This window comes from Clupea harengus, chromosome 9, assembly GCF_900700415.2.
Source record: "Clupea harengus chromosome 9, Ch_v2.0.2, whole genome shotgun sequence".
Taxonomy (NCBI): Eukaryota; Metazoa; Chordata; class Actinopteri; order Clupeiformes; family Clupeidae; genus Clupea; species Clupea harengus.
In genome coordinates this window covers 3250239-3270650 of record NC_045160.1, presented here as the reverse complement: position 1 = coordinate 3270650, position 20412 = coordinate 3250239, and the positions used below count along the sequence as shown (strand labels likewise).

Sequence of the window (20412 nt, the reverse complement as noted above, 5' to 3'; positions counted from 1 at the left end):
GAATTTGGGATGGGACACCAGACTTTTTATGCTTGCTTAGTAGGCTAAGCCTCACCATTAAACAGGTTGAAACGCAAAACAATTATGGAATCTGGGTGTTGGGTATTGCTAGAGCCTACATGTGGATGCAGTAACTGATGCAAGGTGATATTTTTATGTAGAATGTTGCATCCTCATTACTTGACTTCCATCAAAGAAGGTGCGAAAGAGTTGAATTTGAAGTGCATCAAAAACTCTCAGTCTTTGTCTTAACTCTCCATTCATTTACACTCAAATTTATATTCATGAGGGATTAAGTTGTCTGAGATTTTACCTTCCAGATGTAAAGATGATCAATGACTCGTTTCATATAATCAACTTGGCCAGTGCATAAGAGGAATTTGTCCTCAGTTGGCTCTTAAAACAAGTACAATAGACAGATTATTAGACATATTTTGATACAGACAATATACAATGTATATTTACATTTACATTTACATTTAGTCATTTAGCAGACGCTTTTGTCCAAAGCGACGTACAAGGGAGAGAATATTCATATAGTGTATAGTTTACAGACAATGTAAATAAAAAAAAAACATATACATATAGGGGCACTTCTGTAGCTTCCCACTAATCTCCTCTGGGAAGCATTTCTCATCTTCCCAAAATACATTTATTTTAGAATGTTAATTTAGAATTTGAATGTCACATGATGTTGGGAGTTGACTTATTTCCAGGTTACAGATTGAAAGACATTGGGGCAAAATGAGAATGGGGCATTTAGACTGTTCAGAAGAACCACATTAAAAGCGTCTTTGAGAACTTTGAAAAGTGCTATATAAATGTAATGTAATGTATTATTATTATTATCATTATAAAAGTAAATAGTCACAGGTGCCTATTGAGTATGAGTATGTTTGAATGGACACAAGTGGATTTACCATTGTCCATTGGTGCCTGTGCACCATCCTGTACCCTCAATAGACAAATGATCGGTAGTGAGCTGTGCTATTCTCTAGACTCCTGTAGAGCATGGTGCCAAATGAGTGGAGTTGGTCATTTATATCTATTACAAAAATAGAGTAAATGATGACTGTCAGTGATGACCAAACATCTTAGTTCACTGTGATATGCCATCAATCTATACCCATCGATGATGAGAAAAGAATGATCTGTCTGAAGTTGCCTACTACTTTTAAAACATATTTTGAATTGTCTATTAAAAATTAATATCATATTGAAATAAAAACATAATAATATACATAAACAATATACATGTAAATCTCTTTGAAGTTTGATGTATGCTGAATTCACAGTGGTTTTAAAAAAAGGAAAAAATGCGTAGCCAATAGCCATATATGCTTGTTATCCATTTTCTTTATGTCACTATACTAATGTTGATTTTGGCTGATGACAGTGGGTTAAGGCTGACGATCAGAGAAATATTACCAGTATTTAAAAATATTTTCAAATAGTCAAGAACGAGCCACACTCCTCACTAAAGTATCAGACGGAGGAATTCTTCTCACTGTGTCTTGTCTCAAAGATGTTCATTGTCTTGAGTTTGAAGCTGCTCTGCATTTTCAGGCTGTGTTTGGGAATCTTTGAGGGAGCATAATTATTCCTTTGGTTGGGTTAATTATATTGGAAGTGGGAATTGTGTCTTCTCCTTTCTCTGCATTTGTTGCCAGGTTGAGACCCAAACTGTGGAGTCAGCAAAAAATTACAGCATTGTATGGTGAAGTCTGTCACCTTACCTAAAGGCAGACTCTGTGCTGCCAACTCACATTTCACTGGGATTATAGTCTGGAAATGAGCATTTGAGGAGAGTCCTGATGTTTGTACTACCAATTATCAAGTAGTTTTGAGTGGTTCTGGTGATGGTAGCATTTTAGATATGAAGTGAAATTATACATACCAGTGCCATTTTACCAGGGGGTTTATGGAAATGGCATGCAGATGCTGGAAAAATAGCTGATTAGGCCTTTGCTGAGGTAGCCTAATGGACATGCCTTTTCTCCCAACTGCTTTCCTTCACTGACCTCCATTTACTGTGATTCTCAGCCTTTTTAAGGTGAGTAAGGTTTGTTTCTATAATGAACTCTGATTTAAAATACAGCCATATTTCAGTTTTTCTATACTACGACAGGTAGGCTTATTTACTGTTCATTATTTTGCGTTCTTTTTAAGATATTAAAACATGCACGAAGTTGCCTGAGGCACATAGTTAAGGATTGTGTCATTCACAGTCATTTTGGGAATATTATCTCTGTTGGTTAGAATTCCAAAATGATTGTTGGGTAAGAGACATAGGCTACTAACTTTATATTGCACATCTGTGTCTCATAGTGCATGCAGGTCCATGTTCCATATTTCCATGAAGTGGTTGTGCTGGGCTGCGCTTTTGTAACTGAACTCATTGCACGTGCATCTGTCACTAAATTCTTTGTCACGCCCACTGACGACAACCCCCCAAACAAACATTCCAGGCCTTGGATTCGTCCATAGTTTGTCAATCCCGAACTAAATCCATGACAACCACGCTCTGTATTCGCACATCATTGGTTTAGTCTGATGTGGGAATTCTGCCCCGCCCTTTTTGTATTTGTGGGATTTCTATAGGTTTACAAGCATGCTTCTCGTCACCACTCTTCCGGACACGAGAGTAGTTGCAAAACAGCATCTCGTAAACGGTGTGGGAAGGACATCTCAACAGAAAGCCACCTAAATTAGTACGAAGAAATCCAACTTCCCACACCTAACCAGTGAGTATGTCATGTACTCAATGTGTATGAAGAACATTTGTGTTGTGATTAATTCAGAGAAATGTGAAAAAAGATCAGCAAAGTCAGCTTGCTAGCTAGCTTAGCTTATGTGTGAGTGTCTGAACGTTACATGTATGTGGAGCAGAACATAACTAGCTTTTGCTAGGACACAAATGTGATGGGTCAATTGAACACTAAAGAGAATGTGTTTGCTATTAGTTGTTGCTGCATTATGCATTTAGGTCTCAGCAGAATGTGGTTGTAATTTCAACAATCATCGTTAGCTGAATGACAGTTACATCATAACACATGTGGCGTGATTTACAGCACAATTCCATTAGCATTCGAGGGATGAGGGGTTTTTCACCAGAGGTCATAGAAACAGTAAAGGAGTATCTGCTTCAACGTGAAGCAGCAATAGTTACATAATTGCGTTAGTCTTTACTAAATGTCAGAATATATGAGTTGCCACTTAATGTAACTAACGTCAGTGGTATGAATTCAGTCACCATCCAAACGTCATACAATAATAACAAGCCATGGTTCACAGCTAGACTGAGCTAACTTCGCCAGGCCAAGGAGAAAAAAAATCATTGCTGCTCCCCTGACCATCCTCCAGGACTTGTACTAAATGGGCAGGGAAAATCGTTATAGATTCCTCACACCCTGGACACAACATTTTTTTAATTCCTCCCCTCTGGCAGTTGCTACAAAACCCTGTTCACCAAAACAGGCAGTTTCTTTCCTCATGCCACCCCCCTCATAAATAGCTGACCAGTATCAATACTCTTACATCACAGTTTAATTCCCGTATGTGATGGACATGTGATTTTTGCACCACCACACACACTTGCACTTTATGTACATTGTTTATCTTTCATATAATATGTATAATGTAAAACATGTGACTTTAAAAGAGACCATCTGTTGCCCTGACATAGAAGTGTTAGCCGTTAGCCTCCGTCCGTATTACATGCCCAGGGAATTCTCGCACGCCATTGTTGTGTGAGTTTACATCCCTCCACAAGCTACGGTTCCCTTAGGGAAATCTGATCACAATCTGGTTTTCTTACAACCCAAATACACACCGAAAGTGCGCAGGCAACCAACCTCCAAACGCTCCTTCAGGAACTGGTCTCCTGAGGCAGAGGATGCCCTCAGGGACTGCTTTGAGTCAACTGAATGGAGTGTGTTGCAGGACTCTTTTGGGGAGGACATTGAAGGGGCCACACACTGCACTACTGACTACCTGAACTTCTGCATGGACATTGTCGCTCCCACTAAAACGGTGCGCTGCTTCCCTAACAGTAAGCCCTGGATTACCTGCAATGTAAAACATCTCAACAGGAAAAAGAGGGCATTCAAATAGGGGGACCAGGCCGAGCGGAAGCGCGTACAGAGAGAGTTGAAAACCATGCTTAAAGAGGCAAAGGACTCATACAGAAGGAAGGTGGAGCAGAAGCTGCAGGAGAACAATATGAGAGAAGTGTGGGATGGCATGAAAACCATCACAGGCTGCAAGAAGAGCAGCAGCACTGTTGAGGGGGATGCAGTGAGGGCAAACCAGTTTAACCTGTTCTACAACCGGTTTGACAACCCTGGTGGTCACTGGTGTGAATGCCTGTCTATCACCTATTCCTGCACCTCCCCCACCAGCTGCTCTGCCACTCTTCACAGCTGCACCCCTCCCCCAGGTGACAACACAGAGCCCCCCCCTACCATCACGGCTAAACAGGTCACAGGAGAGCTGAGGAGACTGTGCCCCAGGAAAGCAGCCGGCCCTGATTGAGTCTGTCCAAGACTTCTCAAGGTATGCGCTGTGGAACTGGGTGAGCCTCTGCAGCATCTCTTCAACCTGAGCCTCCAACGGGGGAAGGTCCCTGCTCTGTGGAAAACATCCTGCCTCATCCCTGTTCCAAATAAGCCACACCCCAGTGAGCTGAATGACTTCAGGCCAGTCGCTCTAACATCACATATCTGTAAGACCATGGAACGACTGCTACTGCACATCATCAAACCCCAGGTACGCCATGCACTTGACCCGCTGCAGTTTGCCTACCAGGAGAAGGTGGGCGTGGAAGATGCCATTGTCTACCTAATGCACAGGGCACACTCTTATCTGGACAAGGGGAAAGGTGCTGTGAGAATCGTGTTCTTTGATTTCTCTAGTGCCTTCAACACCATCCAGCCCCTCAGACTGAGTGACAAGCTCGTGCAGATGGGTGTGAACGCCCATCTGGTATCCTGGATCACTGACTACCTGACGGAGAGACTTCTTGTTGATTATGAACAAACATAACAGAAGAGGTCCAAAGATATGAGCACCTTTACAACCCCTCCACGTATAAGGACGTTCAAATGACGATAGTTATGTGGTGCCACTGTGTTGACATTAAAAAAATGTTGACTGCGACTGTTTGGACAGAACGCGCTAATTCACAGAACAAATACTTTCATATTAATTTTCCACCACTTGTTAGTCATGTCATCCATTCATATCGATGTGAATCAATCAAAACTAATACAACTTTAACTGTGTTTTTGTTTCATTTCACAACGTATTTACTGTATAATCAACGATAGCAGGTGCCCGGTTGTAAACATTCCACATTTTATTTGCTTAAAACACACAGCAGTACTGTCATCAGAAAGCAAATCAGCTGTCAATCGGCTATTACCTGACCAATACCTTTCAAACTCGGTGATAGTAGACGAAGCGGTCAACACACTTGCTTCAACCCGAGCAGAGTAGGCTACTGGCGGCTAAATGTTTTTATTCCATTCATAGACCATCTCACATCAGAAGTGAGAGACCGTGTCTGTATACCACTGCCGCGATTGAAGGGCCAATATTTAGTATATTCAGTACAATGAGGCGTCTTAAGACATACAGTACCAGTCAAAAGTTTGAACACACCTTCTCATTTTTTGAGAAGTGTTTTCTTTACTTTTATTATTTTCTACATTGTAGATTTATACTGAAGACATTTAAACTACGAAAGAACACATATGGAATGATGAACTAAACAAAAAAAGTTTTATCTACCATGTAGAAAATAATAAAATCAAAGAAAAATCTTCTCAAAAAATGAGAAGGTGTGTTCAAACTTTTGACTGGTACTGTATCTACGAATTACGATGACTGACAAAAGACAGCGACAGCGAAGAAGTACTAAAACTATTTGATGCAACTGGCAGAAGGACAATGCGAAGGGCAATGCATTTTGGCTGTAACCCATTATTTGCGCGCGTGTGTGTGTGTGATTGTGCGTGCGTTTTTTGTTTTGTTTTTTTAGGGGGGGGGGTGCGTTGGTGGCTCTGTGCGCATAGACTGTATATATGTCTATGTCTGTGCGTACCTCACAATTCTTTTCTGCAGGCGCCCCTGCAGAGTTCAACGTTACAGCAACATAACTTTGCTCCGGTCGCTAAATCTGATATATCCATGTGCATCACCGCTCTCTCTCTCTCTCTCTCTGCAACACCCACCCTGTAACCTACGTGTTGCTCCATTATACATAGGGCCTGATCTATCCTGTATCTCTATACACCCCACTCCCTGTGAACATGTTCTCCCTATGTGTATTGTTTTACTGTGATTTATGTATGTATGTTTGTGAATTAAGTGTATAAGCTACTGGATGACCTAAATTTCCCTCTGGATTAATAAAGTATCTATCTATCTATCTATCTAATCTATCTAATCTATCTAATCTAATCTATCTATCTATCTATCTATCTATCTATCTATCTATCTATCTATCTATCTATCTATCTATCTATCTATCTATCTATCTATCTATCTATCTTATTGCTTTACAGTCACCAACGGTCGGTAACCAAATTTCTTGTGTGTGTGAACATACTTGGCCAATAAATCTGATTCTGATTCATCTTTACTTTATTTTCTCATCAACCCACAGTGACGCTTGCCGAGGCACTCCAGGTTTTGCGGGGCGCTGGTAAAGTGGGGGCTGCCTTTGCCACCATCCAAGGGGAACAGTTGAGACTGATGGCATGCAACACCACACTGGGAGCAGGGGTCGCGTCTGCCCAGGCTGCTGTAACAGATGTCCTGAGTACGATGATGGGTGGTGGGCAGGTAGGTGTTAATACATTTAGTTACTCAATTGTCATCACCCATTGGTCACTCTGCATTGGTAGCCTATCGGTTTTAAAAAAGGATTGAAGAGTACATTTATCAACATTCCTTGATTTCATGGAAAGTTGAGGTTCGCATTACTGTATGAAATGGAATGGAAACTACTGGCAGTTTACTGAGCAATGAGTCTCCAGTAATTCTCTGCTCTGAATTTGTTAAATACACACAATTGTTCATACTAGAAACTGACACCATAGACGTCCTGTTCTCTCTGTTACTAGCAAGCGATCAAGACGGACGAGTTCCCTGACAGCGAGGGATGGGAGGAGATGGATCAGAGTGAGGCAGAGAAGTGGGCTATGGGGGCTGAGTTTCCCCCTGATGTTGATAAGCAGACAGGCCCTGGCCCTGGGGAGGTGCCCGGTGGTACCCCAGGAAGTACGACCATGGGTGGCGCTGGAGGAGCTCCCGGCTGGGCACGGCAGAGTGCGCGATTCCTACACGTTGCCGTGCCCCTTCGGCACACCAGGTTCGTTCATGAATCAGTGATTACCCGACTGACCCCGGAAGACATCAAGAAAGCCCGGGAGGCGAAGCAGGGCACAGCGAAGATAACCAGACAAAAGGTGAGAGTACCTGACATGGCCCACATCCCTGCCTTGGGAGTGAGTCTCTGCTGCCATATGGTACAGGCCCCCACACAGGCTTATGGTAGAAGACGGGACATCCTGTAATCATACCAGGAAGCTTAGTGTCTAATCACAGAAGATCTTAGTTTTGTTTGATTTCTATTACACATTGCTGTCTGATAGCAACTTTCTTTCCTGTGGTTGCCTAGCTTGTGTTTCTACTGATCTGTCCGGTGTTGATTGTGTCAGGTTGTGTTTGAGTCCCAGATTAGTCCCTAATTGCTGTCAGTGTCAACAACTGAGATACAGGACATTACATAGTGACGTATAGACACTCTTAATTCACCTTGGAAAAATATGGGTCTGTTGGCCCTTTATAAATTAAATAATTGAAAGAAAATGTACCCTTTGTGATCGATGTTATTCATTTAAAAAATGTCACTCATTTTTGGTTGTAGTTTCGAAAAGTCCTAGTAGTTTCAAAATAGTAAGTGTATGGGTTTCAGTGTTCATTAAAGTGGTATGGGTTGTTATGTAATGTCTGTATGCCGACCTGCTGCATAGGTCATGCAATGACAGAACAGTGTGTTCCTTTTGCCATGCATCTGCTTATTGGGGTTTTGAATCTCTGTTGTGAGGGCTCTCTTTAGACTTCCTTTGCTTCCCGTGCATGTGTTCTTCTTTTATCTCTTGTACATGATGTTGGCAAAAAAGTACCTTGAAGTTTGACTGGCCATGAAAGGTTGTAAATATGATTTAAGATTGTATAGTGTTGTGACTATTTTCACCACTATACCTGGTGCTGTTTGGCCAGATTTCAGCAGATTGTGACAACAATACACAGCGGGTGATGACTTGATTGTAGTGTAGTTCTACCTGTAATGTAATCTGAATGCTGACCACGTCATGATTAACACATCATTAGCAGTTGCTGTTTTTTGAGATTGAATTAGCACTGCTTCTATGAGCCCTGTCTCCAGAGCATGTTAGATTGGTTTAGAAATCTCAAATGCCGTAGAGACAGTAATCGTTCCAAATCATACATTATCCCATGGGTGTCCCCAGACGTCTGGCTCCACGAGATTGTTGATACCCAGACAGGTCTGACACTGATTGTCTCGTATTTGATTTTAGCTCAGTGAACGTGCCAAGGAAAGGCAAGTGCCAGCCACGAGATTAAGCCGCCTTGTTAATTTTGGAGGTAAGTTCATCTACAAACAGGGCTTAGACTAGTGCAACAAAATAACAATTTTAATATTGTCCAGTACTGTTTTGGTAATGAGCAGCAAGGTCACTATTAAAACCTGGGGTTAGCATTAGTTGTTGATTTGGATTAAGTTCATAGTCCTCACCTGTAAAATAGTGTTCACCATGACTTTGTTTGGTTTCCAGGTTTGGCAGTGGGGCTTGGGATGGGAACCATAGCTGAGATGGCTAAGCAGACCATTGGAGGCCAGCGCTCAGGTGGGTGTAGTTAGGCTATTGTAACCTAAAATGGAGCTGAAAAGTCTCATAGTATCTTGTTAACACTGAATAATAATAATAATAATAGTAATAATAGTAATTATTTTAATGATGAGTGACAGGCTTCAACTATTGTGTATAGGCCTAGTGGTATTTTCTGTGGTTTTTATTAAGGCGTTTGTTGTTTTGTGTGGTTGTCCCAGGTGTTTGACAGGCTTCTATGTTATTTTCTGTCTTCAGAGAAAGGTGCCCTGTTGGATTCGGCTTTCCTCTCAGAGGCAAACGCGGAGAGGATTGTGGAAACGCTATGCAAAGTGCGAGGGGCTGCACTGAAGATCGGTCAGATGCTCAGCATACAAGGTGGAGGTTCCCTAAACCCAGAGTCTCCCACACATGCACCATGGGGTTGTTCACATAGCTGTTACGAAAAAGGAATAGTTGTTCTTGTAGTTGGCAATCATGTGTGTATTTACCCTCCAATTAGCAAGTGGATGGGTTCAAATGGGTTTGTCTGATGACATGCCACAGCAGTGAATTCTAAGTGAATGCCTTTTAGATGATGCACACAAGGGTGTATAGCTATCTTGCTCTTCCATGTGATGATCACAGTATTCCTCTATAAAAAAAAATTACATTTTTCAGCAACATTCAATAATTTAGATGTTCGATCTTGATTAACATTCTGGTATGCATATGGAATGGAATGTGTTCTGCAATATAATGTGTGGAATCAATGCAATATTTAGGGACCGTCAAACCACTTTGAAGTGAAGTGCTTCATAAAATATCTGAAATGGCACCTGCAGGGAATAGAAAGATATCTGTTCATCTCAGAATTTCTAATAGCTCTGGGCTTCATCTGGAAACCTGGGTCAGGCAACACACCATGTTTGTTTTAGTAAGACAGTGCCTTTCCTGTATATGATGCGCTGACGAAGGGTTTGGATGTTTTACGAGATGGATAGTGGATCAATGTGGCAGTCTTCCTTCTGTACGCCTTAATTTTCTTTTTGAAGAAGTTTTTGCAAACTCTCAATGTCATACTGACCGGCATGCTGTCAGCAGAAGATGCTGTCAGGCACGCTCGCTGGCATGTAGTCAATTTAATTTCACACTTGATGAACTCTTTGCTTATGTGCTGTGTGTGGAGGACTGTTTACATCAGCAGGGCCCTTACAGGTTATGGGTGTTTATTTTATGGCATTGACTTTATGTCTCTTCACCCACAGATAACAGCTTCATCAACCCTCAGCTGCAGAAGATCTTCGAGAGGGTCCGACAGAGTGCAGACTTCATGCCTGTCTGGCAATTGAATGTAAGTGATCTATGGTAGTAGCACTCAGAATCAGCATGCTCATCATAAGGATGCTCTCTGTGATGGCTTAAAGGCAACATGATGCTATGTTGTTAGTCTGTTAGAGTGTGTCTCTATCATAGCCCTTGGCAGAAAATATGTTGGTGTACGTACTTCTGATTTGAGGGTAGCTGATGAACAAGCTGTCGAAATTGGAAGCAGCTCTTCTGAGTCAGAGCGTACTTCAGTTTAGTCGTCCATTATTATGCATTTATTCATTTCTCTGATGCTGTTATCCACAGCTTTCACATGGAAAGTAGTACAGTTTGACATCAATGCTTACTGCACGTGGGCTACCAGAGGAAAGGTATGAATATAGAACTCTTTTGACAAGTGATGGACATGATTTGTGTTGTTGACTGTACCTGCAGAAAGTGCTACAGGAGGACCTGGGTCCCGACTGGAGAGAGAAGCTGTCCTCGTTCGAAGACAAGCCCTTTGCTGCTGCTTCCATCGGCCAGGTGCATCAAGGGATGCTGAGGGACGGGAGGGAGATCGCCATGAAGATCCAGGTAAACACAAAGAGCACCAGCAGAGAGAAAGACTTTGGGCTCAGTGTGAAGCCACTGCAGACAAAAGACCCTTGAGCTCCTCTCAACATGGAGGTTTGCGATTGGAAAATTCATTTGCGTTGGTTTATAATGGATGTTTAGTTACTAAAGTAAGTTTGTGTTGTATCTTACGACTAAAGTCTATGTTGTTTCTGATGGTGTACGGCGAAGTGGAAGACTCCTCCCTCGTGGAGATTAAAGTTTCCAAATGTGTATTATGTGCAATCCATATTCCTTGTATGTATTAGTATATGTACAGTATATATATATATGTGTGTATATATATATATATATATATACACATATACAGTATATATATATATTTATTATACGGCTCTTCAGAATGTTCCAAAAAGTACCGTTGATTTGAATGGGCCATCCCAACGTTCGCCGGTGAATATTTCTTGATATTCACCGCTGCGAAAATATATTGACCGCTGTCATTGGCAACGGGTTTTGTGCTTCTAATTCACATCTTTCATATCATTCCACAAGTAGTCTGGTCATTGAACGTAACAGACTCATTGTAATTTGAAGTCAGCAAGTAATGGGTTGCTATGCAACACCTGAAACTTAAAAGTTCTATTTGCTTGAAGAACTATTTATTTCTTAGCGGAAATCACAAAACGGCAACTAAATCATTAAAAAGAGGTATTTTGAAGGAATGTCTTCTATTGTTTTTGGCAAGTAACCGTATAATAAGCTGGATAATGTATTGTCCGTCGGTCATTATCCAAAAATAAATCCCTTCAGGACGAAACAACACTGTTCGCCCCGTCGGGATTTATTTTTGGATAATGACCTCCGGACAATACATTATCCCTTACATAAGTGTTGGCACGGTCTTGCCACAGAGGCATTGGACATGAATGAGTTTGTAACTGTGCTGTATCTCTTCAGTATCCAGGGGTAGCACAGAGCATCCACAGCGACATCAATAACATGATGTCTGTGCTGAAGATGAGTGTTATTTTGCCCGAAGGTAAGAGGCCAGCCACTGCAAACACAGGCACAGTCACACACTCTGGAGATGACATATAATTGAAAGCCCTGTTGAAGCCATTGAGATGACAGGATTTGTTTGTGTGTGTGCGTGTGTGTGTGTGTGTGTGTGTGTGTGTGTGTGTGTGTGTGTGTGTGTGTTATTTCTTCTCCAGGATTATTTGCAGACAGTAGCCTAGAGGTCCTTCAGAGGGAGCTTGTCTGGGAATGTGACTACAAGAGGGAGGCAGAGTGTGCCAAGCGATTCAAGTGTGTGCACATAAGAGAGGGCAAATGTACAAATACACACATTTATAACCAGGCAAATACACAAACGTGTGTGTGAAGACACAGGTGCATATATACACATGCACATAAAGGAGTGCATATGGTAACACACCCACTGTCACAACACCCACTTGACACAAACACCCACACCTACAGTCATATTCACACACAAATGCACAGAGAGTTAAAGAAAGTTGATAGTTAAAAGTTGAAAGACCTTGAAGAGATTGAAGATCTTGTAATCTTGTAATATTCATTACCCCTCAAGGAGTCAGAGTAACTCTTTTTAATGCATTGTAGGTTTCCCTTTCAAAATTCTCCTCACTGATGCCTTTTCTCTTTTACCTGTAATTACCACCTTATGTTCAGTGTTAGTTTCAAAGGCAAATCTGAAGGCTATTTAGTGGCATCACTTACCTAATAGTAAGTCCTGAATAAGTACTACTTGAATTTTGTGCGTGGGTCTGCATATATATCAGATTTCTCATTAGTTTTTCTTTTGAATTACGTTACGTTGTTTTATTCAAACTGCTTTAGCTGAGCTCAGATCAAAGATTTGCAAAGAGGTGATTTTTTTTTTTTGGCTCGCAACCCTCTACAACAAAGAAAAATGCAAGACTTGATTAGAAAGCAAGGATTAGATGACGCTGAAGCTTGGGTGTTCACAGCAATAATATATCCAGAAACACAGCAGGATATAGCTATAAAACCCTCATTAACATTGGTGATTAATTGGTACAGCAGTTAAGTGGATGTTGTCAAGGCTGATCGTGACAGTTCTTTCAGTGCCTTCCGGAAGCTGGAGGCCTTTGGTGATTCAGTAGCTCACGCAGCTGCACCCTGGTTTCAAATATTCAAAACTAGTTTAGTTTCCACTCATTTGGATCACAACAGCGCGCATGCACACAGTCCATAAACATTCATTCCTCGCGCTGGAATGCCTGTTTTAGCGCTTTGTTGGTATTGCATGTCTGTTTCACCATGCTGTTCTGTCTGTAGGGCTCTGCTGGCTGATGATCCATTCTTCATGGTACCAGAAGTGGTGGACGAGTTGACGGCCGGCCGGGTTCTGGCCATGGATCTGATTGATGGCGTGCCACTGGACAGCTGCGTGGATCTGGACCAGGAGACCAGAAACAAGGTTGGCACCCTGGGTGGGGTAGGGAATGATTGAGATAACGGAATATGGCATCAGTGGTGTATTTTATGCAGGTCCTGCAAAGAATATACCTTAGGTGTGTATTAAATTGTTTTATGTGTGTTTGGGTGAGCTTCCGGCTCACATCACACACACATCACCCCATCACATCAGGTGCTGTGTATTAGGAGTGGTGTAATGTTAAGTGTAAGGAGCTGCATAAAAATGATACACTTAAAAATAATAAATTATACATAGTGCATATTCTATCAGAACACTTCAATTAGCGATGTTACAAGATGTTTGGGTTACAAGAAGAAGGTAAGTTTGGGGTTGGAGACATGTAACAGTATGTACTTATGAGAGAAGTACATTCTATTCAAATCCTTCATTAATACTAAAGGATATTGCATGTAGAGCCATTTAAAGTGGGACACGTTGGGGAAAAACGTGCAGCCTTGGCTGTTGCCCTGAATTAATACCCCATCAGATCAGGTGCTCTGTATTAGAAGTGGTGTAATGTTAAGTGTTAGGAGCTGCGTATACATTATAAATGTAATTATGATAATACATTATACATAGTGTATATTCTATCAGCACACTTCAGTTAGTGCTTGATGTTACATGTCATTAATACTAAAGGATATTGCATGTGGAGCCATTTAAAGTGGGACACAATGTCGGGAAGAACGTGCCATCTTGGCTGTTGCCCTGAATCAATGAAATTGCAGAAGTAACCGTAAAAGTGGAAGATTGTCAAAATGTACTTCTACAGCTTCATCTTGACAGTCCAAGATTGATAAAGCAGACTTGAACCTTGAGGTGGGTTAGTAAGGGTGTAGATTGCAGTGCAGTTGTTTCACCAGCAGGTGGCTTCATGCTGTAACTCTTCCACCTCCACAGATCTGCTTCAACATCCTCCAGCTGTGCCTGAGGGAGCTCTTTGACTTCCGCTTCATGCAGACAGACCCTAACTGGGCCAACTTCTTCTACAATGCCGAGCAAGACAAGGTGAGGGAACCATTAGAACCCAGTGGAATGTTCTGCGTGAGGCGGAATGTGGAGGTAGCATGTCTAGATTTGCCCTAGATCCACAGCACATGGTTACCATTTGCTGGACAGAACACAAACACAAGTATGTCATAATCAAGCCTTTGCCAGGGCCGTGAGAGCCTTATTCCAAAGCCTGTTTTTCCAGCTGTATAAAAATCAGATGTGTGGGCCGCGTCCTTTGATCAGCAACTTTAAGAAATCTGAACTACTTTAGTGGAAATTCTTTGTAAATCCATCTTGGGTTCTAGGTGGTATTTATTACTTATATTTGACTGCTGGTTGTTTTAACTGAAATATGTGATCTATAAAATAGACGGTATTGTTGAGAACAACTGTCAGGATGTTTCCAAAGTTCTCTCAGCTCCTCTTCTTATTTGGACTAAGTTGTGAGAGAAGCCTCAGCATGCCTGTGTTTGTCTGCGTGTCTGTCTCCGCCGAAAATAGGTCATTCTGTTGGATTTCGGCGCCTGCAGAGATTACCCCGAGAAGTTCACAGACGACTACGTTGAGGTATTCAGCTATTAATTTCCCGCTCTATCAATAGCTCTGCTATTGACGCCTGGCTCCTTCAACGCATCTGACGCACTTGAGCTGAAGTTGTTGAGCTTTGCATAAATTTGAATTTGACGGCGAGGGGAAGGGAGGGCAATTAAATCACACCGTAGACGCTTTTTGGTTCAAGTGTAAACAGATTGCTCTAACCTCTGAAGCACTCTTTAGGTGCGCTTTCATGTATTGCTGAACACGAACCATCAGTGGAGCATCCCTCCAAACACAATAGACCAGATGTGTTCAAAATGGATGGAGATGTAGAGAATAGTCATTGTGAGCACTGCACATCGTTTTTGTCTCTATGCTGTTGACTTGAATGTCACACCTAATTTTACATAGCCTTAGGGTCTATGTTTTTATAAGGAACTACTTCTTGTAATAAAAGCGCAGGTGTGTATATTGTAGTTTTTATCAGTGTATACACAGAAAGGTAATGTCATGTGGATGTAGATTTTCGTTGCCGTAGTATCAACCACTGAATTTGTAGCATAACTATACAACTGTCATCTGTCTGTTTAGGTGGTGTATGCAGCCTCAGTTGGTGACAGAGACACTGTGCTGAAGAAGTCCAAAGACCTGAAGTTCCTCACAGGCTTCGAGACCAAGGTAGCATTATTTTGCAATTCTTTTACTATTCTCACAGTCGTCTGTCATTTTCATTCTGTTTTTTTTTTTACCCTGACATAATCATTTTGTCATTGACCTCTCACTTTGCCATTTCCTTATTTTCTCAAACATGTTCTCAACATCCCCTTTCCATCTCTGCACACATTTCCACATCTGCACACTCCTTTACCTCTCACCTTTTTACTTTTATATATCTCCTTTGTAATTATTATATTATTATATATTTCTTTTGGCATGTTTCTGTGGAGATCTTGTTTTTACATAAGTGCTGTTTAAGCAATGGTGATTGAATGGACTGTCCCTTTCTCACAGGCCTTCCAGGATGCCCATGTGGAGGCGGTGATGATCCTGGGCGAGGCCTTCGCCTCCTCCGAGCCCTTTGACTTCAGCACGCAGAGTACGACACAACGCATCCAGAGCCTGGTCCCGGTGATGCTGCGGCACCGCCTCACGCCGCCCCCGGAGGAGACCTACTCCCTGCACCGCAAGATGGCCGGCTCCTTCCTCATCTGCTCCAAGCTGAAGGCACGCATCTCCTGCCAGGACATGTTCCGCGACATCTACAACGCCTACCAGCAGCGACGGCTGGCTCCTGCTGCACAGGCTTAAAACAAAGAGTGACTCACTGTGTGTGTGTGTGTGTGTGTGTGTGTGTGTGCGCGCCTGTGTGGAAATTAGGTGTGTGTGCACAAACAAATGTAATGTGTAATTTGTTTGTATGGTAATTGGGTGATTTATCCTGTGAGTGTGTGTGTGTGTGCGTGTGAGTAGGAGCAGGAGCATAGAGGACAATACAATGCTGCCAGCCGTACGAGGACCACTTGCTTAACTGGCTTGATCAGAAACTCCATGGACAGAAAAAAAGCCCTGCTGTTTGTACTGCCTTATGTCAACATCCTGAAAGCCAAACCTAATAAGAGCCTGAATGTACCGGTGCGGCACTACATCAACTGCATCAAGACTCTGGCAGGTACCAGGAAGAGGACACCACAGGGATTAAGACTTGATTGTTCTCGGTGGTGTTGTAACACACGTCATATATTATTACTCTGTGTCCGGTGTAAAATGAAAAATCAAGATGCTTGCCTTGAACATGTTCATTTAAATGCGATTGGACTTTGTCTGTCTTGGTGTTCACTAGCAAAGCCTGTAAAGTAATGGGATCTTGGTGGTGTGGTTGTTACAGTGTCTCAGGCTGTTATCAATTTTTATTTTTCACTGTAATCGCTGAACTGTAAGTTATCTTCTGTAAATATGCCACAACTATCATGCCTCTCATAAATCTGAGTCTTATATCAAATTTGTCTTGAAAGGCTTTGCTTCTTCCCAGAGACAGAGAAGATCGGTCTGCTGGGGAATGTGTGTACCCTGAGCCGTTAATTAGATTTGTCACAGCCACTTCCCTAAAGGGTTCCCAATTAGGCAGAGATACAGTGGCAGGAGCCCCGTTTGAGTTGGTCTAATTTTAAAACTTCTGTCAGAATCCGGACGAGTCAAACCGCAGTGTTTATTGGCTTCATACGTAGAATCTGTCTCTCCGGTGCATTGCTTCACATGGCTCGGTGTATTGAAACGCCTCTAGGTGCCAAAACTGAATATTGAATATAAGGTTGAAGAGTCTACCGAGAAAAGAAATCAGGCTTTTAAATGGCCTCAAGCAGTGCAACAGTGCAGTAGTCACGTGCGCTTTGCAGCTGGCGTGTCCTTGAGGGATTCACATGTCTTCACAGTGCTCTAAAGGTATATGGTCTGTGCATACAACACGTAAATAGTTATGAGTGAACATGAAGCCTTGGTTGGTTGCGTATATCAAAACAGTATGACCTTTGTTCCAGCTGACAGGTGACTGTGAACTTTACAAAACATCTTCCAACTCAGTGGATTGTTCATTCACCCTCATTGAAGGCAGAAAATGAACTACCTTGACCTTTCACAGGGGAAGTGAAGTAACTGGAAGATAAGAAGGCAGCTGCTCCTTCTTCGTTTGCAGATAGGCCATGCGGCCCTCTATTAGTGGACTGATAACCAGGGGTTTTGATAAGCATATGTGTGTTCTTCATATGTGCATAAACAGATATAGCACTACTCTTGCAGCCTTAGTTCAGTTAGCCATGCTTAACCATTGAGTAGATCTTTCATCTTTCTTTGCCTGCAGGACGGAGGTCAGAGTTCGGACTTTGTCAGATATTTAGATTCTAAGATATTTAGATATTTTAGATTCATCTTTGTGTAACATCTGTCAGAATTTGGAAATGTATTATGTTAACATGTGTAACCGAACAAATGTGTAACTGATATTTCACTTACCACAAATTTCATCATCTTCATCATCATCTTATGTGCTTGTGAGGAAAACAGGAAAAGGCGTTTTTGTTCAATCATAAATAAGGTCTGCAGCATCACCAGAATCAGCCGAAAGCCATGCTATAGGTTCATGGCCTGAGTTTCTAAACCAGTCGCAGCTATTCCTGTGTTCTCTCTACTGCAGTGACATCTCAGTATACTCACAGGTAAGAGAAACCCAGAACTTTTACAGATTAGGGTTCTGCTTTTAAGATAGTCAAAATCTTGCTCCACTCAGCTCCTCTTCATCAGTGATGGCGTACACTTGTTCGCTCAATTTTAAGACCTCTCAGTGAATACCCGATGAAATTAATATCTGGGAAGATTTTTTACTTAAGCCTTCACACGTGTGTAGAACAACCGAGATAAGACAAATCAGCAACGCTGTAAATGTGCATGTTTGATAACAACAAGCCCATTTATTGCATATTATTGTGGGTCTCTGTGAAAAAGTAATCTATTCTGTTAATGGCTGAGCAAAGTTTAAACGTAAGGAGAAACGCATTGTTTTCTTTGTCCACATTGCCGACCTGTTACTGGAAGACTTCATTTGAGTAGATAAAACATGGATAATGTTGATACTGTAGCTTTGTATAAATGGAAAATGTAGTTATTTGTCTGTAACTTATAACATTTCTGAAATATTTTCCTTGCAATACATGGCCGTTTAGGACTCACACAACACCACAAAAAGCGCAATGGCCAGGTAAAATCACCACAAGGTGGCACTGTTTTATGGTAGGTTCCATACGCCATGGCATACGGCTTTTTACTTAACATCACCGAGGAAGGGACACTATATGGTCGCGCTGCTGCGCCCAATAGGCTTGCTCAGAAGGCTGGGCTTGCGGGTGGAGCCGTGAGAGTACCTCAAGCCCTGCGCCAGTGACTGTTCAGTGAATAACAAAAGCGCTAAGATTTGGCTACACGAAATTGATCGAAATCCGTCTATTCTCACGCATTGAGTTCCCTTTATGTAATTTCTCCGAGGCGGACTCTATAGGATTCAAACATTCCCGTCAAGGGTAGCTGCCCTGGTCAGACTGATTCTACACGCTCTCAGTTTCAGCAGAAATTTTGAAATTATTTTCTTTCATATTTTATCATAGCTTATCTGGATTACACAGAAGGCGGTGCACACTGTATAGCGCACTCTTTTCATTGGTGAGTACAGTTTATATCATGCTTTTTGTTGTTTTATAATGTTGTGATTCTCAACCTAGGCTACAGACTAGGCTTCTCATCACACGACCATTTATTACAAGCCACAAAACCCCAGTATTCTCAAGCATGTGGGATTCCGGGGGCTCACTATGAGTCATGTTATTACAAAATGTGAAGTCAGAAGCATACATCTGCTTAGTTTTACATTTTATCGCGTAACTTCAGACGATTCGTAGATTAAGGTAACGCATTTGCTACGAGAACATAGCCTTTAGCTGTGTGTATGTATACTATATAACAGTTTCCCATTCATATTTCGTGGGTACAGGCCCCTGTTATGCACAATTACGCATAAGAGTACTCCCTTTTTATCAGCTTAATTGGCGTCTAGACTCCGTATGGACAGATTGTATGATAAGTCGTGGTAGCGTCGACGGGAATGATACCATGTTTCATACGTGCTGCAACCTTGCTTCACTCATTCTGTTGAATAATAGTGTATATCTGAAACATTTCAAAAACGCGCCCTGTGTTTTAATACGCTGCATGGCCTTAGACATATCTCGTTTACATTTAGTTAACGTAGATTCCACGTTACCCGGCCACTGGTTTTATCAATGGGCTGGCAAGACCGTTGGTGCTAAGCAGTCACATCATTCCAACATCTTGGAGACGCTGGAGTTTCTTTAAACGGTTTATTATGTGTTATCGACAGTTTCCCTCTCATAAAATAGAGTAAAGTGTCATCGGCAAGTGGACTGTTCAAATGCTGAACGTTTAGGCTGGTCTTGAATTAATGAATCAAGTGCTAGTGAACATCTCTTGACGGAAGATGTCGCTTAGCCTATCCTGACACTTGTTTCCTCTAGTGTCAGAATGGGGATAAATGCTGTAATACCCTGCAGTCGAATTTAGGCCACTGTCGACAAGTTTATTAAGTAGGCCTGGCTGCTGGGATCTCGAGAGTTTCCTTCCTAACTGTAGGAAATTAGTGTGGGCCTGTGTGTCCGCCCTACAGAAGGTTGTAACCAGATGTGTGCACACTTCCCAGTGCTATGCCATTTGAACAATCAAGACACATCATCGCTGCCGTCCTGGACGTGATGGTTCACCTGTCATGATCGTTTAAACACAGACCTCTGAGGAAGATACCCTTAAAGGCATGCATTGTATCACAGGGAAAGTATGTCAATTAAGTGCTTAAGGAGCTGACCGTTTGAAGTTGTAGTCTACAAGCTAAGTTCAACAAGGTCATTCTTTTATGGAACAATATTGGATCATTATCAAGAACGATTTCACAAATGCCATGATGTCACACATCCAAATGAATAATATGGATGGCAGTGTAATGGAAGCATTGTTGTAGTAACATGTATTATACAGTTATGCATGTTTAATAATAGAATGGGTTAGGCAACATTA

The 20412-nt window shown here is 41.9% G+C and overlaps 2 protein-coding genes across 2 annotated transcripts in view; both read left to right on the top strand.

Moving 5' to 3' along the window:
* Positions 1–2514: 2514 nt before the first annotated feature.
* coq8b (coenzyme Q8B) lies at positions 2515–16783 on the top strand. Its single transcript, XM_012837939.3, has 15 exons — positions 2515–2744; positions 6668–6846; positions 7128–7472; positions 8610–8676; positions 8868–8939; positions 9180–9299; positions 10169–10254; positions 10665–10805; positions 11745–11826; positions 12002–12095; positions 13113–13254; positions 14155–14262; positions 14749–14814; positions 15376–15462; positions 15796–16783. Coding segments are annotated over exons 1-15 (1887 nt in total). The 5' UTR covers positions 2515–2743; the 3' UTR covers positions 16093–16783.
* Positions 16784–18581: 1798 nt separating this feature from the next.
* Positions 18582–20412, top strand: part of numbl (NUMB like endocytic adaptor protein) — a 50741-nt gene continuing 48910 nt past the window's right edge. Inside the window, exon 1 of the mRNA XM_031573090.1 lies at positions 18582–18990. The gene's annotated coding sequence lies outside the window, so the exon portion shown is untranslated. The remainder of the gene's footprint in view (positions 18991–20412) is intronic.

What these genes read in the sequence shown, in the direction of transcription:
- coq8b (XM_012837939.3), top strand. An exon ending in CATTGGAGGCCAGCGCTCAG is followed by an intron (nt 8,940 to 9,179) that starts GTGGGTGTAGTT and finishes TTCTGTCTTCAG; the next exon opens with AGAAAGGTGCCCTGTTGGAT. An exon ending in AGATCGCCATGAAGATCCAG is followed by an intron (nt 10,806 to 11,744) that starts GTAAACACAAAG and finishes GTATCTCTTCAG; the next exon opens with TATCCAGGGGTAGCACAGAG.